Genomic DNA, 20,908 nt, shown 5'->3' on the forward strand with positions numbered 1-20,908 from the left:
AAAGAAAATCTTCCTCACTTCACTTCACATTCTACACTGTGACAAACTGCTATAAATCAACAATCAAAATAAAACTCAAAATTGGACTATCAACAGTGCAGAGTTAAACTTGCATCAAAGATTGCCAAATGAAATTTTTACACAGAATTATGGTCACAGGTAGTACAACCCAGGTCAAAATATGCCCTTGAGCATACAACTTGTATTTATTTGTAATTTTAAATTTATTGCCAGATTAGTATACAGTGCAGTACTTTATAACACTCATAACATGGACTATTTGATATTATTTTTAATAAAAGAAAAAAGGACAGGCAATTTTTGCATGTGCTTGGTGGTCCTATGATTAAAGCTTTGGGTAAAAGTGAGGTAGCAGCAAGCAAGAAAATAAAAATTTGCTGCCTATCACTGATGCAGGAATTTGTCAGAAAACACTTCTTCTATGCATACTAGCTTAACTACTTCGTGTTGGCATCAGCCATTAGCTTTCCACAATTGTCACTTGTTTTAGTTACTTCAATCGTAATTCATTGTTTAAGTATTTAATAGATATTGTAAATGTAAAATTTAAATTATTTTTCTACTGTCGAGAGATTTTTATGAGAAAGGGGGAGATATTTATGTAAGAAAGAGATTGTGATCCAAAATATGAGCACTTTGTGGGTAAAAAGCAATTTTTTCGTTAAACTGAGAGCAGAGTCATTGTTAGAGATAATGCAAATACTGCTTGGACAGAAATATTTGTTTAACATGTAGGAATTGGGCATGAACAGTAGAGAATTAAGTCAAAATTCAAGGTTTATTCAATTACAGCAACAACTGTGCCACATTTATTATGGGCTTAAGAACATCAATTGAATTGTTAGCTGCCCTCAACAGAGTAATTATTACTAGATGGGCAGACAGGCATTACCAACAAAGGCTTGTGTTTGACACAAACAGGACACTATAAGCAGTTACGACTGGCTGACATAAGCACAAAAACATAGTGAGGCAAATGTGAATATTTTTGCACTTAAGAGCATTATTAAATTATGAATTAATCAGTTCTTTCAAAAAGGTTGAATGCATGACACATCATGGTCTGGAATGAATAAAGAAAGGAAAAGGTACACAAAAGAAGAGATGTGAAGAAAGCGAGGAGGGTGAGCAAATTATTGTCACTGCAGTAAGAAACCCGTTAAATCTCACTAACATTATCTTTGTGTGTGAAAGTTCATGACATATTGGTTGCAATCTGAATGATTTATGACATTTGCTGATTTGGACTGCTCAGTTAATATTCAGAGTGAAGCATACACTGAGTGCAGTCCAGTTGGACATAAGAAATGACAGAATTAACCATGATGATATTTTGTTCTTATTATAGATATATTAATCTTCCTTCAGTTTTAGTTATTTGCTCACAACTATTGACATGTATATTGATATCGACCTGTAAATTCTGTTTTATACACCAGGGAATGTGCAAATAATTTTAGGTTTTGTCAGAAGAAAGCAATTTGTGAAACATGTTGTTTGGGTTTAAAGTAGTGTCGGCTTGGGGGTTTTAGTGTGTGCTTTGGCATGTTACATTTGAGCTTCTTAAATGATTACTGATGGCAGCCCCATAACATTTAATTAGCAGCACAGCACAAGACATCAAGTACATTTAACACAGGTTTGAATTTCAAAATTCGTTTACTTAAGCAGGAGTATTACAGATTGTTGTAGACTTAATTCACTTTTATGTATATCTTTCCTCGTTTCGTTTACTGCTTCAGTAACTTTTACCTATTTGAACCTGTGCATGACATAGTTTTTGCATTGCACTGCTTCTTGTTTGTATTACATATAAAGTGCTAGTTTGCTTTAAATAGTATTTTGCCTGCTGTATAATGAATATTCAAAAATCAGAAAACTAATATTCTAGTGTCTTCTTAGATAGTAATGCTTTTGCTGAAATGCATGTGAAAAGTTTATGTAATTATTCAGTGGATTACAGTCTCATCTGTTGGGCACTCCTACAATTCAGGCTTTATATTTCTTTTCTGAGGGTGTTGTGCAGTCGTTGAGAGAGGAGTTGTTCAAAATGCAAGAGTTAAGTGACCCTTAAAATACATGCTAATGTGATACAGCTAGCAGTGGAATAGTTTATTAGTTAAACTGAAATTAAGGTTACAGTGATTCTGCAGCATCAGCAGCAGCTTAGGCAGTTTTGCCAAAGATAAATTTCTGCTTCTTTGAAAATGCTACTTTACTTTTTCTTGAAGCACTCTTGATTATTTTCTCCCCATGTAGCATATTAGGCCTCTTCATGAAGACTTTGTTATGCTTCCCTCAGAAGTTTGCTCAAGAATGAGGTGATTACCGGTAATGACTTAATCAATTTTTCCCCATTCTGGGTAATACAAGCTTGTGCCCAGTCTCTTAATGCTCTGGTTGACAATCCCGTCAGTTGACAGACACAAAAATTTCAATAGACTGCTTTGCCTGTCATTTGGCAGGGTTCAATTTCTCACACTTTCAAATATGAAATCATTTATATTGATGTGCTTGGTTTGTCATAATTGTGTTGAGGGTCATGTAGTTTCTAAAGCAACTGGTAGATTGCATTTGTTGCGTGTAATCAAGCTTCTGGAGGACAGCAGCAGTTAATTCGGCACAGAAAGAAATAAGATGTGGCTTAAATTTTTCTTGCAGACTATGAAGTTGTGCATTAATTGGAGAAAGATTTCATTGACAAGAACACTGAGAATGGTGATATTGATAATTAATATGATCCTGATTTTATGCTGGAAGAAATACGTCAGACTTCAAGTATTTCTTATTTTGATTTTTTAAAAGTTGAGTGACACAATTGCTTATATTATTTTCTGTCGTTTTTTTAAATTCTCTGTACCACGACTCGTATTTTTATATGTTGTACGTTCAGAAAGTGAAGAATGTGGTGAATGTAGAACCACAAAATATGAGTCATGACAACACTGAAAGTAGGCCAAGACAACAATAAATCATACTGATTCTGAAGAAGGATGGATGGATGGATGGATGGATGGATGGATGGATGCAGACTCCTTTCAAACTACATACATTTTTGTTGGGGCTGATGCTGTCTCAGATTTGTGTGAATTGGACACAGATTGTTCTGTTTGATTCCCCCCTCCATTTTGTGGACAGTGACCGCTTCACTCATTTCAAAGTATATACTAATTTTTACATCATACAGGAGATATAAAAACTGACAGGTAGAGGTCAACTCACTCCTACTTAATGTAGAATGTGTGGTTGGAAGAGGTCACTCATGTAGAAGTAAAAAATTCTGGTCTATAATTTTTCACACCAGCATAAACAAAAAGTCCCTTGTACAGGAGCATTAGAGTCAGTATTCTTGTCTCTTGTCATCACAACTAAAATTTATTGAACATAAATATTTTCCTCTAGATCAGGTGAAACTTCCACCTGAATGCCAATTCATTGGGAAAGTGAGATGAAGCAGGGTATGATCTGTTACGCAAGGGCTGTTCTCTAGTTGAAAATGTTCATTAATGGTTTTAACAGGCATATCTGCTTCTCAAAGACATATTGATTGATGAAGGCATGTGTAACTATAATTGCAGAAATTTTCAAGCTGTGTGTGCCACAAAGCCAAGCAAATAAGACACGAAACATTACATGATACCTATCAAATTCTGGTTGTCTGGAATTTTGACATTGGCATTGTGCGAAAGACTACCTGGTGCCTTAGCAAAGCTAACGGTGTGTATTATTCTCCAGTAGGTTCTACACAAGCACTACTCTTGCAAGAGAGATATGAAAGGAGAAGACAGGTCTTGTTGATGAAAGCATAATGAAGATTAAGGCAATGCCCCTGACTTTGAAATCATGCAGCATACAAAAAGTGGAACAGGTGTTAATGAGCAATGGGAACCTTCTGGCTGTATGCCGGGGAAATAAATATGCATGCCAAGCACCAGACACGAAGCAGGAATAATTCATGAAGACCCAAGAGGTAAACGAAAAATGAAACCTGCTTATGTTATGGAGTCCTCCACCACCACCACCACCACCACCAACAACAACAACAACAACAACAACAAAATTATTGATCAGTCTGATCAGAGTTTGGGTGCATAACAGTGAAATGCTGGAAGAAGCTAATAAAATTGAAAGTAAGGTAGTGTGCCTATGAAGGAATTGAATGCAGAAAGGCCAATGTGCAGGGAACCAACTGACCAGGCCATATACCAGAAAATATTTTCTGGGAAAAATTCCACCTTCACCAGGTTAAACAAGAATCCAAAGGATGTGCAAAGTACACTCAGCAGAGGACCATTGCCTACTCATCATCTGATTTCCACCAAATCTGATATATGTGAGTCTTGCCCAAAAATAAGTGATAGAATGAGTACAAAACGACACTCTGATTTCTTTGTGGAACTTCATTATTTTTTTATTTTTGTTTCATTTGCACTGCAAAAAACTGAAATAATGCTCAGTATACTGTTTTATTAATATTTTCATGAAAAACATAAAAAGGCAAAGGAAAATTAGAGTTGGCTTGAAAATAAAGCCTTTTGTGTAGGAGAAAAATTGTCTTCTATTAGTTGACACAAGGGAGACAAATAAATCCACAAATGTATGACAAGATTTTTCAAGCTGAAAGATTGGCATTGTGCAGTATTAAAGTGATTACCCCAAATGGAGTTCACGTGTGTGAGCTTGTGTCGCCAGGTAAAGAATTTGATCAAATAGCTTCAAAACTACTCTTACCACATCAAGAGAAAGAATGTTGCATGCTGAGAAGACCGCATCAAAATACATTCCATTGTACATCACAACCTGTCTTTACCAATATTTGGCAAAATGATGCTTTATGGTTGGTTCACAGCCAACTATGTGATTAGAGAGAACTTTTTATAAATGTAAATCAACCTCATTTTTCTGTATAAACTTCACAGTAACCATGCAATTGTAAAAATACAGTATTCCTAACGTGTACAAGATGCTGAGATAATTACTGCGTCCCTTGTTTTGAAAGTGAATGTCACTCCAGCATGTATAAATCAATAATTTAAAATAATAAAACTATCTAATTTAAATGTTAAGGTCTTATGTATGCCTTACAATCCCTTCCTGAAAATTTATTTGTAATTCCAAATTTTCCACTGCCTATATTTTTAATGCTTTATAAAATATTAATAAATGCAATGTATTGAGCATTATTTCAGTTTACTTGCATTGTAAGTAATATAAAAAAAACTGAAGATTCTTCCAGATATGGATTTGACTCCATGACCCTTGGATTATCACTCTGCATTATTTCCACTGGCCAACCAGTGCTTGGAAAGTATGATAACATAAAAATATTATGCATCACCCAACCCGTGTCAAAAATGGTTTTTTTCCGAATGCTTGGCTGTCTGCAGCCTCCATTTGTCATTTTCATTTCTGGCCAAGCCCTGCATGTATCATAAAATTGGACAAAATCAGTGATGACTAGTAGGTGCTATCCCCTTGTCAGACGAGAGAAAAGCAAACTGGAAAGACTGTGAGAGAGAGAGAGAGAGAGAGAGAGAGAGAGAGAGAGAGAGAGAGAGAGAGAGACAACACACCAGTGCAATGAGTGCAAAATTGCCATATGCAGTGTGCCTCGTTTAAAAGTGTATCAGTTAAAAAAAATTGTGTGAAGGTCAGCCAAATAAAAGTGAGAATTGGAAGAAAATAATAAGTAAACTATTATTTCAAAAGGAATTGCAATAACTGTTAAACCATTTATGCCACTGTGAGACAAGACAGTCAGTGCCTTTATGGAGAAATAATAGCAGCTGCCTGTAGAGCCATGATTGTACACAGGCACGAGGATGTTTGTCTGAAGCAAATCAATGTCCATGAATGTGTTTCTTTAGAACTCCAAAAACTGGAAATCCCATGGAGAGAGATCAGGACTGTATGGATGATGTGGAAGGGCTTCTTTGTGAAACATGGGCAGCATATTTGAAACAACCTTGGCAACATATTGGTGGGAATTATTCTGCAACACAATGATGCTTTCTGTCAAACTTCCTGGGCATTAGGTCTTGATGGTGCAATTCAGTTTTTGTGAAGTTTCCTCATACTGTTACTTGTTAATTGTGGCGCCATTTCCAGAAAGTCAGTGAGTGGGGGGTCCTTTTAGTTAAGGGAAAGATTATTGCAACTTTCCTACAGTGAGCCCACACGGTGCCAAGTTTAGACAGCGCTATAGAAGTTTTGCTGAGATTCCCTTAAGCATCCTCCCTACAGTCCTGAACACTCCCAACAAGATTTCCATATTTTTGGAGCCCTGAAAAATAAGTTAGTGGCTGTCAGTTTGGATGAAGAGGTGCAGGACAAGGTACAATTGTGGTTCTGCAGGCAAGTACGAAAATTTTTTCCAGAGATTTTGGCTGTCCTGTCTGACAGTAGGATCAAAGTTCAAAGTATTAACAGCACTTGTGATTACTTCCCAATAGTCAACGGTTTACTTATTTTTCTCCATCTATCTTGTTTTCATTTGATTGATGCTTATACTACATAAAAAAGATTGTAAAAGTTTATAATTGTGATTTTAATCTAAAAGTTTTCAATTGTTTTGCCTTTGGTGAATGTATTTTGCATAATCTAATATTCATTATAAAAGTATATAAAACAGTTAAACAAATAGAGATGCTTGAAAAAGGTAAACTAGCAGAAATAGATTCAGGATTTTATATAAGATTAGCATTACAGCTAAATATTGGCTGGTTTTCATAACAAAGAAAAAGGTTGAAAAACCATAAAAGTGGTCAGAATTGTAAGAGATGGTGATGTTTACATGGTCAGCAATCAAAATGTTAAGAGATCATTGTTAATGAGATTTTAAGCATTAACCTGTGTTCTTGGTAAGGAATGCCTTACATCCAGGCAAAGCTGCTTGAGGAAACCCAAAAGCAGTACCCACAAGTTTTTTTATTTTGCCTTTTCAAAACCTGAAGCAAACTTCTATTGACCATGTCTGGTGTGTAGAATGGATGTTAAGGGATATGGATTTGGGACCTCTCAAGATACGTGTTGTCTGGCTGCTCTGTAATGATGCTTGTTGTGGTGAATGTCACCATTACTGACAGTGGTTTTCCCTGTTCTTATGAAATTTATTGTAAATATGTTAACAGAATGCACTAATGAGCTTTCCATTTTCCAAACCTTTCTGAAATGAGGAACCTTAAAAGTTTAGCAATAGCCAGTGATACAATCCAGAAAGCATGCTTTGTGTACTGTGCAGATGCTGCAAAGCACCTCTCCAGTCACCTTCCAAACATGAAGATTGGTTCCCTCGGTAGCAGCTTCAATTTATCACTGATTTCCTACATCTGCATGCACATCTATGCTTTACAAGCCACCTTACAGTGTGTGGCAGAGGATACTTAGTGTACCACTGTCAGTCCCCCCGCACTGTTCATCACAAATGGTTCGTGGGAAGAAAGAATTTTTCGTAAGTCTTCATGTGAAATTGAATCTCTCCAATTGCATGCTCATGGTCATCTCATGAGGTATATTTAGGATAAAGGAATATAATAGTTGATTCTTCTAAAAATGGAATTTTAATACTAAACTACCCCGTGATGCCTTTCTTCTAGCATCTGCAGTTGGATTTATATGAGCAACTTAGTGATGCTCCTGCACTTATCAAATGAACATGTAACAAAATGAACTGCTCTTCTTTGGATTTTGCTTTTTCCTCTTATCAATTCTATCTGGTATAGATCAAAGATTGATGAACTGTATTATAGGTACAGCAGAGGTTTGGTGAGCTACCTCATTTTTGGATGGACCACACTCCCTGTGCGTTCCTCCATGACTGTATGGCATCTGCCTTACCTGCAATTAATTTTATGTGATTGTTAGATTTTTGCTCTGTGCACATATTCCTAGATATTGTATGGATGTGACTGCCAGCAGTGATTGTGCTATAATCGTGTAATCCCACAGTGTCTTTTTCAGCCTATTTGTGTACATTATGTTAAATTGGTTAATGTTGAGGGTCAAGTGACAACCCCTGGACTAAGTGCCAATCTTTTGCACGTCTTTCTGCATTTTTCTACAATTTCCTAGAGTTAAAGACTTCTGTTTACATCACCCATCATCATCATCATCAGCAGCAGCAGCACCTATAGCCATGAAAAGCCTCAGAGCTCCAGACATTATCCACTAGATTATCCTATAACATTCCCTTTGAGTATGCCCAGCAATGGTATCTACTGCCCTCTAGGTCTCACGGACGAACAGAGGGAGTTGGGTTTCATACAAGCATTATTTGTAGAACCTGTGTTGGATTGGTACAGAGGAGATCCTATATCTCCAGAAATTTCATGGTAGGTGAGCATAAAACATGTTTCAAAATTCTACAACAGACTGACACCCGAGATCTAGACCTATAGTTCTGTGCATCTGTTCTATGACCCTTCTTGAAAACAGGAATGATCTGCACATTTTTCCAATCACTAGGAACATTTTGCCCCTCCAGTGACCTACCATACAGTACTGCTAGATGAGGGAGCAAGTTTTCATGTAATCATGCAGAATAGTATTGATATTCTTCAGGTTCCGTTTGTGTCACAGTTCAGAGGAAGGAAGGAACCACAGTATGATCTTCGTCCATAAAACAGTTTTGGAATAAGGTGTTCAGTATTTCAACGCCCTCTCTGTCAACCTCTGTTTTGATGCTATTATGTTCGGAGTGTCTTGACTGATGGCATCAATCTGTTTACCAATTTAATGTAAGACCAAAACTTCTTAGGATTTTTTGTGTCAAGGCAGTAGGTTCAATTTTAGTTTCGAATTAGCTGATTCTTCACACATGGGGTTCTCGATGCTAATTTGGCTTTATTCAGTTTGTCTGCGATTCCTTAGATATGTTTAAATTGGCAGTATTTATAGCAACTTTCTAATATGGCTGTTGGGCCACAGTGGATCTTTCCCATCCCTCACAAGGTTGCTCGGCACATGCCTGTCTAAAGCACATTGTTCAGTGCTTTTGAACTTTGTCCATTGATACTCAGTGTTGTTACTAGTGGAGATGAAATTTTCGTGCTGACTGCTCAGGTAATTTGAAATGTTTCTTGTCATTCTTGGTAAGCAGAAAGATCTTCTTACATATTTTTTTTTATTCCTATTTACAGCCGTATTCAGGGATGCTGTAATGGCCAGATGATCACTGTTATTGTATGCTGTGTCAAAAAATTCGGGTCTGTTTGTCATCACCAGGCCAAAGATGTGCTGTTCATGATTCAGTTACCTCATTAGTAGCCCAAGGTAATTTTTGGGAAAGACATTTAGAACAACTTCACTTGATTCCCTGCCCTAATAGTACTTTAATAACTTGTTCCCAGTCCATAGCATATAAGTTGAAATATACATCTACATCCGTTCTCTGCAAGCCACTATACATTGCATGGTGGAGGGTACCCTTTAACACTACTAGTCATTTCATTTCCTGTTCCACTCACAAAGTGCCATCATATATGACTATGTATGAGCTCTAATTTCTTTACTTTTATCTATGTGATCCTTATGCAAAATGTACATTAGTGGCAATAGAATTGTTCTGCAGTCGGCTCCAAATGCTGGTCCTCTAAATTTTCTCAACAATGTTCCTCAAAAAGAATGTTGCTTTTCCTCCAGGGATTTCCATTTGAATTCCTGAAGCATCTCCATAATGATAACAAATCATTGCTTCAATGTCTTTCTTTAATCCAATCTAATATGCAGTCCCCTTTACAGATGAACCATACTTTCTCAGAATTCTCCCAATAGATGGAAGTTAACTATTTGCCTTCCCTGCCACAATCCTCACATGCTAGTTTCATTTTATTTCACTTTGCAACGTTATGCCCAGATATTTAAATGATATGACTGTGTCAAGCAGGACACTACTAATGGTGTATCTGAACATTACATTTTATTTTCCCTACTCATCTGCATTAACTTGGATTTTCCTACATTTATAGCTAGCTGCTATTCATCACAGCAAGAAATTTTGTCGAAGTCATCTTGCATCCTCCTACATTCACTCAATGACAACAAGTACTGTAACATGACCAGGTAATTTATGAGGTCGTCTCCATTGTTTTTCTCAAATGCTGTGCTACAACTGCTTGGGAGGCAGGGGGCTATAAAAACATCTGATGACCACGGTTGATTCGCCTTGACCACTTAATTTGACCAAAATTGTTTCTCATTCAGAATGTGTACAAACTTCACTAGATATTATTGTATTTTGTGTGACTGCAAACACACCTACATCAGCAGTGTTGAACTCAAGAGTTTAGATTTTCACTGCTATTAACATCTGGTTTCAGCCTGTCTTCTGTCCCCCAGTATCTGCCGTGTTGAAGAGTGCCCTCTTTAATTAATGGTGATAGTATTCTTCCTTGCCTAATATTAGAATTATTTTATTAGGCCTATGGAACACTTTCTCTGTCCTAAGAAACTCCATATGTGCACATCACACATTCTTGATGTCCCTAGTTGCTGCTTCCTGACCTGTTAAAGGGTGTCCTACAGTTCTTCAGTCACTAGCAGTGGGCAAGAAATGCACATGGAGGATACTCATAGAATTGCTTGAACCTCTGTTTTAAGCCTTCCACTAGTGGCTCCAAACCAGAGGACTGTGATCAGCTCTGGGAATGGTGCTGCAAAATACTGGCTCTTCCGTCTATCCTGCACATGAAACAAGCCGACTTCACCAATTCAGCCAAGCACTTCCAGGGACTGAGGGTGTCCACTAAACCAATGCAAGTAGTGTCATTTAGGCTGACATGAGTCTGATATGCAGCAAGTTGCACCCATCGCTGAACACTGGTCATTTTTTCCCGATCTGCCCACTATTTGCTTAAGGGGCTCCACTGTCCGCCTAATGTTGGAGCTCCCAGTGATAAGTAGTCCACTCTCTGTGCCTGTCCAGATCTTTCAGATTGCCCACAGATCCTATATCCTATGCTGGTTCAGATGTACTTTCAGCAGTGGACAATACCTCAAACCCTTTCCTTAAAGTGTAAGAGGACAGCCATGTAACCAGTATCCTCATTTGTCTTCTCTGTCCACATTCCCAGTACCACCTCTCCTCACCATCAATCAGTTTATCAACTGGCCAGGACTAGTGAATATGAAGACAATAGAACATCAGGGATCCCAGAGATGCCAAAGCATTTGTATCAGGTGCCCAACGTCATCACAACCCAGGAGGAGCAGCCTGAAACTTGTTGATTATGGCTTCTGGCTCTCATAATTCCCTATGCATACATACACAACAGGGTGCAGTACCTATACATCTTTAATTAGTATATGTCTGTCCCGGCACACTTAAATTTGTTCCTCATTGTATATTTATGTCTCAAAAATTGACAGGGTAAGCACAAATTGAAATAACAAAGATTTTAGAAGATGTGACCGGACTGCTGTCCCGTAAGTTACTTGTAAATAGAGACCATTCACTTCTTTGAGCAGCTCATGAGAACATAATCTAAACTGCATCCTATGTATAAACAAAAACTGCTGATACTCCTGGCACATCTGCTCAACTCTACGGTTACACTTAAATCTTGTGAATAATTTCTGACAGGTGCAATATTGTTCAATAATGTGTCTGAAAGAAATGACTCCAAATCCCAATTGGAGCCCTCAAGGCAATCTTTCAGACAAATACCAACTTCGAAATTGTTAAAAAGTTGGTGATAGATACACAATCAGAAATTGCTTGGCACCTACCAAGTAAAGTATGGCAGTGCACTCGACACATCCTATATTAAATGTTGAAGGTAGCAATCATGATTGATAACTGGCTGGTAGACGTGCCACTATGCCAAAGCCTTCATATGACATTGATGGCTACAGTGTCTGTGTTTATACATTGTCTCTCTCATCACAAGACAATGTCATTCAGATATGTATGCATGTCTGCAGACATTGTCACTGACAGTTATAGTTGTGTTAAATATAAGGAAATAGTTTCGCATTCTGTGACTATCCATTGACATCAGATATTTGCGACACCTGAACATTTGTGTGTGTCAAAGCCGGATTTCCCACTTACCGCAAGCAGTCGCCTTAACCACTGTGTTTATCTGAGCGCCCTGGAGGGATTCTCAGATAACCAAAGTGGTTAAGGCAGCTGCTGTCAATATGTAGGAAATTCAGGTTCAAGTTCTGGTCTTTCTCAAATTTTCATGTGGCATAAACAGCCTTTCATCAATGCATATTCACAGAATATGAAACAATTTCATGATGCCTTCACGCAAGACATAACCCAGTGCAATGCATGCAGCAGCTGGAGTATGTGAGGATGCAACTCGGAACACTGAAGGGATGACTGCTTGACAGCTTTGCTAATACGTGGCAAACTTGAGTGTCCTAACCCCACCCATATTTAGGCAGTCTTGAAGTAGGAAAAATTTATACCATGACAAAAACTTGTACCATGCCAACTCTGGTCCCAAAGCAGTGTGCTTGGGCCATCCCATCTGGCCAGCTGAAACTTTTCTAAAAAAAAAAAAAAAAATCCACAGCTTCCCACAATCAAAAGAAAATCAAGTGAGGTATCATACAATGTGAAATAGAGCCTCCTGTCGATCAAACTCTAGATCTGATTGTGCTAGCAAATGCGACATTTCATCTACATTAGCATGCTGGTCTGTGGTCCAGTGACAAGTGTCATAGCAATAAGTATTCTCCAGGCCTGCCCAGCTGTGCAGTTGATGGGTGGTCATATCTGGTTGCTTGGAATAAGAGCCATATAAGGAAACTAGCATCTTGGGGTCTAACATGTAATTTTTAATCCTGAATATTATTATAGCCAGTGCCTCTTTTCTGACTTGTGAATAATCGTTCTGAAAGTGTCTTTGATGCATAAGTAGTTGGTTTGTGTGTCCTAGCTGGGTTTTAATGCAACAGGACTGCACCTATGCCATACTGGGGCATGTCTGTGGCCAGGATTAATGTTCTACACAGTGTAAAAGAAACCAAACGAGGAGTTGAGCACACACACTGCCTGAGGGACTGCAAAACCCATTAACAGTCTGCGGACCAGTGAAGTCATTTAAGATGATGGCAGATGGGTGCAGACTGGAGGATGAACTTTGCCTTGTCCAAAAAGAACTGGACCTCCGTCAGCTTCCTGGGCACCTGCCAGTTCATAATGACTTTGGCGTGCTTGTTTTTAAAGATGAGGTCACCTTTGGTATGGACATGACCAAAAAAATGCACATTTGAGGAACACTACATTTTTTTCTAATGGAGGCAATCCTCCAGAATACGTTGGAAAAATGCGTGCATATTTCGTAAATGCTCCTCTCACATGTTGCCTGTGACCTAGATGTCATCGACCTAGTTCAAGCAACAAGGAATGTCCTGGATCAACTGCTTCAAATATCATTGATCATTAGGTGGTGCAGACTAAATTTCAAATGGCAAACAGTTAGACTTGTAAAAACCAAAAGTGGTTTTGAGCACTAAGAAACTCTGAGATGCAAAGTCCAACAGCAGCACTTGCAGGTAAGTGTCACACAATGCAATCCATATAAAACACTGGCCACCTGACAAACTGGCCAACAACTGCTCCTGCCATGGAAATGGATAAAGTCCACGACACATACGCATTGACTATATGTTCAAAACTGCAACGAAGGTGCAGGGTGTCATCTGGCTTCTGAATCACCACCAAGGGGGTAGCTCACTGTCAAGATGAAATAGGAGAAACAACACCAAGGTCCTGCCAGCACTGCAGCTCATCCTGGACCTTGTCACACTTGATAGAGGAGGTGGGATGGGGGCAAAAAGGTCTAGGTATTGCAGATGGCTTAAGGGAGATATGTATCTTGAAATTTTCTGCCTGACCCAAGGAATTAGCAAACAGCTGGTCTCATGAAGTTAGTAGAGATCAGATCATGAAAGGGGACCAACTGACATGTTAAATGTACTTTGTCCAACATCTGGTAGCCAAAATAGAAGGCATTCGACAATAAAATATTTTAGGGTGACATGTGATTCAATGACCAGGGCCTCCCATCTGGTAGACAGTTCAGCGGCGACAAGTCTTTTGAATTGACACCACTTCAGAGACTCGTGCGTCGATGGGGATGAAGTGAGGATGATTAGGACAACACAACATCCAGTCCGTGAGTGGAGAAAATCTCCGATCCAGCCGGGAATTGAACCTGGTCCCTTAGGATTGACATTCAGTCACATTGACCACTCAGCTACCTGGGGCGGACTACCAACAACATAATTTCCCATTTCACATTCTTATAATGTCCAGATGGAAAATTGCCCCCTCAGAAGAGTGCACTCTTAATTATAAGACCCATCTTGATTTATTGGGCAATGCAGGAGTCCAAGGAAAACATTAGGGCATCTGAGGGCCCTCCCTTGGCTTGTTGATATAACAAACAGATGCCAAACTGTATACTTTTTGGCATACCCCACACAAGGCATCTACATAGTGCAATCCTGTTGAATATGTACCACGTGACAGTTGAGCCAGGACCACTGACTTGCCCACGAGTGGAACAAGATGCAGAAGGACAGCGATGTTGAAGGGGCAGAAAAGTCAAAAGTGGGGACCACACCCGATTGACTTGTACCCGCTGGGTTCACCACGGGTGAAGACAAGGGGTGCCATAGCTTCACAGCACTCGTAGTGTCAAAGGCATCATCACACAGCAACTCAGCAGAAGGCACAGTCACCTGGTCAATGCCACAGGGTGCAAGGGGCTCTTTACTGCAAGTACCTAACTTTGCTACCTGCCAGTTATCGGAAAGCAGTCCTGTACCACAGTCGTAAGTTAATGTGAGTAAACGATCTGAGCAAGTTTGGCTATGTTGGTGGTCAGACAGGGAGTCAGGTGCTGAAAATCACGTTGCTAATTACATTTGCATGCGAAGTAGCACATCAGAGTACACTCACACCGGCATTTAAGTGAGAGGTCTTGCAGGTTGATGATCTGGACTGCATGAGACTGCAATTGCGCTTGCAACACATGGGTTTGATGACTGGAGTACTGCTTGAGCAACATTGTTCCTCAAAGCTAAGTTTCTAGAGCATGGGGGAGGACTTAAAACTTAGACTTCCTCACTCTATGCCCTTCTTGTGGCTTGTTGCCCTTACCCATTGTTCATGTGAGTGATACACTGCCAAGAAACTGTAATAAAACCTAAGAACATACTCTAGCTTCTTAATGTGGCGTAGGGGCAAAATAACTACACTACTGGCCATTAAAATTTTGCTGCACCACGAAGATAACTTGCCACAGACGGGAAATTTAACAGATAGGAAGAAGATGCTGTGGTATGCAAATGATTATCTTTTCAGAGCATTCACACAAAGTTGGCGCCGGTGGCAACACCTACAATGTGCTGGCATGAGGAAAGTTTCCAACAGATTCCTCGTGCACAAACAGCAGTTGACCCGTGTTGCCTGGTGAAACGTTGTTTTGATTCCTCATGTAAGGAGGAGAAATGCGTACCATCATGTTTCCGACTTTGATAAAGGTTGGATTGTAGCCTATCACCATTGCAATTTATTTTATTGCGACATTGCTGCACGTGTTGGTCGAGATCCAATGACTGTTAGCAGAATATGGAATTGGTGGATTCAGGAGGGTAATACGGAATGCCGCACTGGGTCACAACGGCCTCGTATCACTAGCCGTTGAGATGACAGGCATCTTATCTGCATGGCTGTAACGGATCGTGCAGCCACGTCTCGATCCCTGCGTCAACAGATGGGGACGTTTGCAAGACGACAACCATGTGCATGAACAGTTCGACGACGTTTGCAGCAGCATGAACTATCAGCTCGAAGACAATGGATGTGGTTACCCTTGACGCTGCATCAGACAGTAGCGCCTGTGATGGTGTACTCAACAATGAACCTGGGTGCACGAATGGCAAAACGTCATTTTTTCGGATGAATCCAGGTTTTGTTTACAGCTTCATGATGGTCGCATCCGTGTTTGACGACATCGCAGTGAACGCACACTGGAAGCGTGTATTTGTCATCGCCATACTTCCATATCACCTGGCGTGATGGTATGGGGTGCCATTGGTTACACGTCTCGGTCACCTCTTGTTTGCATTGACGGCACTTTGAACAGTGGACACTAAATTTCAGATGTGTTGTGACCCGTGGCTCTACCCTTAATTTGATCCCTGCGAAACCCTACATTTCAGCAGGATAATGCACGACTGCATGTTGCAGTTCCTGTACGGGCCTTTCTGGATACAGAAAATGTTCGAATGCTGCGTGGATAGCACACTCTCCAGATCTCTCACCAATTGAAAACGTCTGGTCAATGGTGACCGAGCAACTAGCTCGTCACAATATGCCAGTCACTACTCTAGATGAACTGTGGTATCGTGTTGAAGCTGCATGGGCAGCTGTACCTGTACACGCTATCCAAGCTCTGTTTGACTCAATGCCCAGGCGTATCAAAGCCAGAGGTGGTTGTTCTGGGTACTGATTTCTCAGGATGTATGCAACCAAATTGCGTGAAAATGTAATCATGTCAGTTCTAGTATAATATATTTGTCCAATGAATACCCGTTTATCATCTGCATTTCTTCTTAGTGTAGCAATTTTAATGGCCAGTAGTGTACCTTTCTCTGTGAAACTTGCATAGATTAGAGCACCAGGATGGTTTTTTCTTATACGTTGAAACATAATACTCTGAATTCCGTAGACCTGTAATGGTTCCTAGAACTCTAAAAATGTTTGTATAGATGATTCATGCAATTCCTCACAGAATATTTTAAGTTTGATTATATCCCATCATGTTCAAAATACATTAATAACTTAAAGCAGTCATCAAGCCAAAGATTGTTTAAACACCACAGTGCATTACTAGGTATGGTCCTGGTGGCGGCAGTACACTGTTACATTCCTTTGACCTTTGAAATGAGTAACCTTCTAGTTATTTGGGGGGGGGGGGGTGCTTATATTGCAATGTCGATTCCAAACTACAGTGCAATGAGGCATTCTTCACATCATCATTCACTGGCAGAGGTGAAAGAAATGATACGTAAAAATCATTGGACTGACTGCGGTTCGAACCCTAAGACCTAGTATGGCACTTCCCCACTGAGGCACCCCAAAATAAGGTACTTGTTCAAACTCCAAACATACATCCTCTAGAAAATACATCATCCTTGTCATTTTATTGTGTATGATAATTGTTCACACATTAAGTCATGTCTTCCTGTGAAATGCTGTGTTCAGATTGAGAACTTAAGAGTTGAACTGCATACATGCAGAACAAGTGGGAAGATGATACCGAAGTTTTACCAGGACTGCTAAGGGAGCATATGAGGAAAATAGTTAAGCTATCTCTAATAGCTGATGACACTTGAACATATGTTGTCTATTTGAAATAGGGTTTTCTTATGTTGATTGTGTCATGTCCTGTATTGAGTTCAATAAGTTAAGTACCAAGAAATAAAATGTACCTCACCTTAATGCACCCATTTGTTTTTTGTAATTATATCATTTCAGTATCACAGCTTGTGAACTTCCTCAGAAGAATTTTCGATTATTGTCAGTTTAAAATCATTGTTGCGAATTCATTTTGTAACCCATTGTGATGAGTTTTTGTCATTTTTATAGTAAAAATTTTGCAATTATTCATTCCAGGTGTTTTATATGTGTGATAATAAGTAGTACGTTTAGGATAATTTAATTAATTATTGTGTGTGTGTGTGGGGGGGGGGGGGGGGGGTTGTCAGACTATTCCATATACACTTCCCAGCAGCACTGCAGTTTGAATAGGATAGCGGTAACTCCTGTGTGTCACAAGAGGTGACTAAGTGGGGTTGCAACATAGGCAAGCCTCCGAAGTTTACAAAAGTAAAATGATTAGTTCTTTCAGTTTAATACAACCACCATCACCAGCCTTCTGGATTATTTAAATTTTATGTCTCATTAAGGGTTTCACCTCCTATTTTTTTTCTAAATTTTGCAGCAGCACAGTTTATCAGGGGAAGGACTCCTTAAGTGGCACTCATTGTCTGCAGTGCACGATCGTCTTCCATGCACAAAAAATTCAACATGGTAGCCAGTCCAGTGTTGAGTCAACATGTACCCTCTGTCATAGCTGCCTGACAACACAATGCTGAACTGTAAACGCCTCGTACAGGCTGTACAGTAGGCCTCCATCTTTCCTGGGACTCAAGGATCCTGGAAAATGGCCCCACTGTGCCAGGTGACCATTGCCATGATAGGGTGTGACCCTTGGAGCAAACCTCTGATTAAGAGTATCATCAGTGTAGATCTTTCAAAAATAATCGATCAACTTTGTACAAGTAAATGGCTATACTAACTTGGCTTTCTCAGGGGACAGAACTAGCAGTTGTTTTACAAACAGTTATTACCCCCTAATAGTCCCACCTCTGGCCATCCTGAGGGATAAGGGTCAGGTATGAAGGAATAGAACTAGACAGTTTACACAATATCTGGTATGCTATAGAACTGACGGAAGATTGTTTACAGCACTTGAACCTCAATTATTTGTGGAATGTGTGGAGGAAAAGTTTGGAGAAGTAGCGGCACCAGAAAAGACTAGTAAACTCCCAGTTTGGTAAAGAATTCAGTTCTCATGTATAAAGCAGCATCAAACATCTAATTACATTACAAATGAGTTAATGTGTTAAATATTTGAAATTCAGCAAGTAAGTGAGAAAAGTTTGAAATTATTCTTAAAGTTGGTTGGCAGCCACCAAGTACTCTAATTCTAAAACACTGGATCAATCAAGTCCAAGTATTTGCTTACCATCAGTTAATGTATTATACCTCTTAATGAATAGATTGATTTTTTTTTTAATTCAGTCAATGACTATACCAAATATTGAAAATTAGATTTTTGTTGCTTGCTGAAGCCATTAAATGGTCAATCTCCAACTGGTACTGGCTTCCAGAATAGCAGTTTAGTAATGTAGGTTTCAAATGGATCTGCTAATTAAAACAAGTGCTACACAGTCAGAAACGCTCCAAAAATGTAATGAACTGGGGACATACCAGGTACTCTGCCTCCACATAATAGCCTCCATTCGATTCAAGGCATGATGTTCCGCAAGAGCTCTTAACTGTCAGACTGACGATGAATTGCGAACCAACCTAGAATGACAAGGAGACCATTTTGTACAACACATCCAGAGAGATCCTAAGGGCAACTGGATAGACGGGTTCTTTTGTTCTCGCATTGGAAGGAAACATCCTACCTGAAAACATTAAATTCTTATGTTCTTCCACGTGCGAGATTCTACTAGTTCTTGAATTTCAGACACGTGTCCTCCCATTTTACTGCTGAACCTATTTGTGGAAATTATGAAAAAGCACTGCATGAAGAAAGACGATGCAAAAACCTTTGTGTATTCTTCATGTTCATGTTCAGATTTGCCCTGTATTCTCAAAGAAAAATACAAATGTGTAACATTTGATAGACATCCTACTTTCTTAAGTCAAAAGGAAGTATGCTGGCTCCATCCTGTCAATGTGGAAACTAATTCTGCAAACACTATCTAATCTGCAGTGACACAGATTGTTTACTTCATTATAATATCCCTAGCCATGAAGTAAGTCAGACTACCTGTTCTATAGAGAAGCAACAACTACCTCAGCTCCCAGAAGTATAGCACCAGCAGAGACCCCCATGCTCATAAAGTCAGAGAAACCTGAGAGAATGCCAATGAAGATTCCCACCAAAAACCAAGCAGATCTATGACCTGATACTAGCTACTGGTGGGATGTGACAGGACAGTCCTATCATTATTTTTTTCTCGAATTTTAAACTGAAAAATTCCTGTAAGAACCAAAACTCCTGAGATAAAAAGAAAGAAGAAGAGAGAAAATTCTAAACCTGAATCTAATATGGCAGTTGTAACTGACCTGGACCACCCTTTGAAAGCAGATGAGCCCATTTATGTGAATATTGCATCACTATCACAGGAAGTGCAGGAACACGTAGTAAAATAATGCATACACACTAACACCTTCACTGCTTTTAGTACCCATTTTTTGACATTACTTCGATGGATCTGTGATGGTTAGCACCACCTAGCAGGGTATGTCAGCTGATGACCATTTAACTTGCTATGTGCATTGACTTCAAGAGCAGAAATTCTTAGGAAATCGCTTGCTTAATACTATCTTGTATTTTGCAAAAACTGAATAAACACTGGAAGGGCGCATGGAGGTGTCTGTATGCAGCTACACCGGGATGCTTTTGGTGAGCAAGTGCTGCTTAACACTACACCAGAATCTGTGCCAAGTTGTCTGCCACAATAACAATATGTAATATTTGAACTCTGCTTGCTTAATGCAGAAGAGTCATTGCATTTTAGTGATGCACACAGTTCTTCCGGCTCCTGCAACAAAATGGAATGTTCATGGAGATATCTATGATAGTGACATCTACTCAGTTGTTGTAGCCTTATCAGACAATAGAAATAACGAATTTATGCCACCTTGGTCTCATAGCTGAGCCAACTGACCAGCTGTGCCATTGTAGGGACACAGGAGAAAGCAATCAACGAGGTGGTATGAGATGCTCCTATTACTATCATATGCAATATGGATTCTACAATCCTCTATTCTTTGGGCCTCCCTTGACAGAAATAGGAAAACTTATTCTAACAGCATCTTTCAATAGCCAACTTAATTTTATTGTAATCATACTCTGTGAAAGCAAGATTTTTAATGGAGGGGGAGGGGAGTGAACAATGACACAGCCTCATCTTCTCTAGTATGGACCAAATTCAACTGCATTCTGGTCATTTACTTAATCAATCTCAGACATTGCCGCTAATGTAGACATCACCATCTCCGTCCAAATTATTTTAGAACGTCTTAACAGCACACTATGCAAAAATGTGTGTCCAACAGTTA

At 39.4% G+C, this 20,908-nt stretch overlaps 1 protein-coding gene across 6 annotated transcripts in view; it reads left to right on the plus strand.

Moving 5' to 3' along the window:
- Positions 1–20,908, plus strand: part of LOC126298358 (histone-arginine methyltransferase CARMER) — a 93,729-nt gene that overhangs the window by 52,041 nt on the left and 20,780 nt on the right. Inside the window, exon 11 of one of the 6 annotated variants that reach the window (XM_049989657.1) lies at positions 3,757–5,043. The exons of the other annotated variants lie outside the window; for them this stretch is intronic. Coding sequence (XP_049845614.1) covers positions 3,757–3,830 — 74 coding nt within the window. The 3' untranslated portion in view covers positions 3,831–5,043. Of the gene's footprint in view, positions 1–3,756; positions 5,044–20,908 lie in introns of those variants that run through there. 6 annotated transcript variants of the gene reach the window in all.

Source organism: Schistocerca gregaria, chromosome X (genome assembly GCF_023897955.1).
Source record: "Schistocerca gregaria isolate iqSchGreg1 chromosome X, iqSchGreg1.2, whole genome shotgun sequence".
In the NCBI taxonomy this organism is placed as follows: domain Eukaryota; kingdom Metazoa; phylum Arthropoda; class Insecta; order Orthoptera; family Acrididae; genus Schistocerca; species Schistocerca gregaria.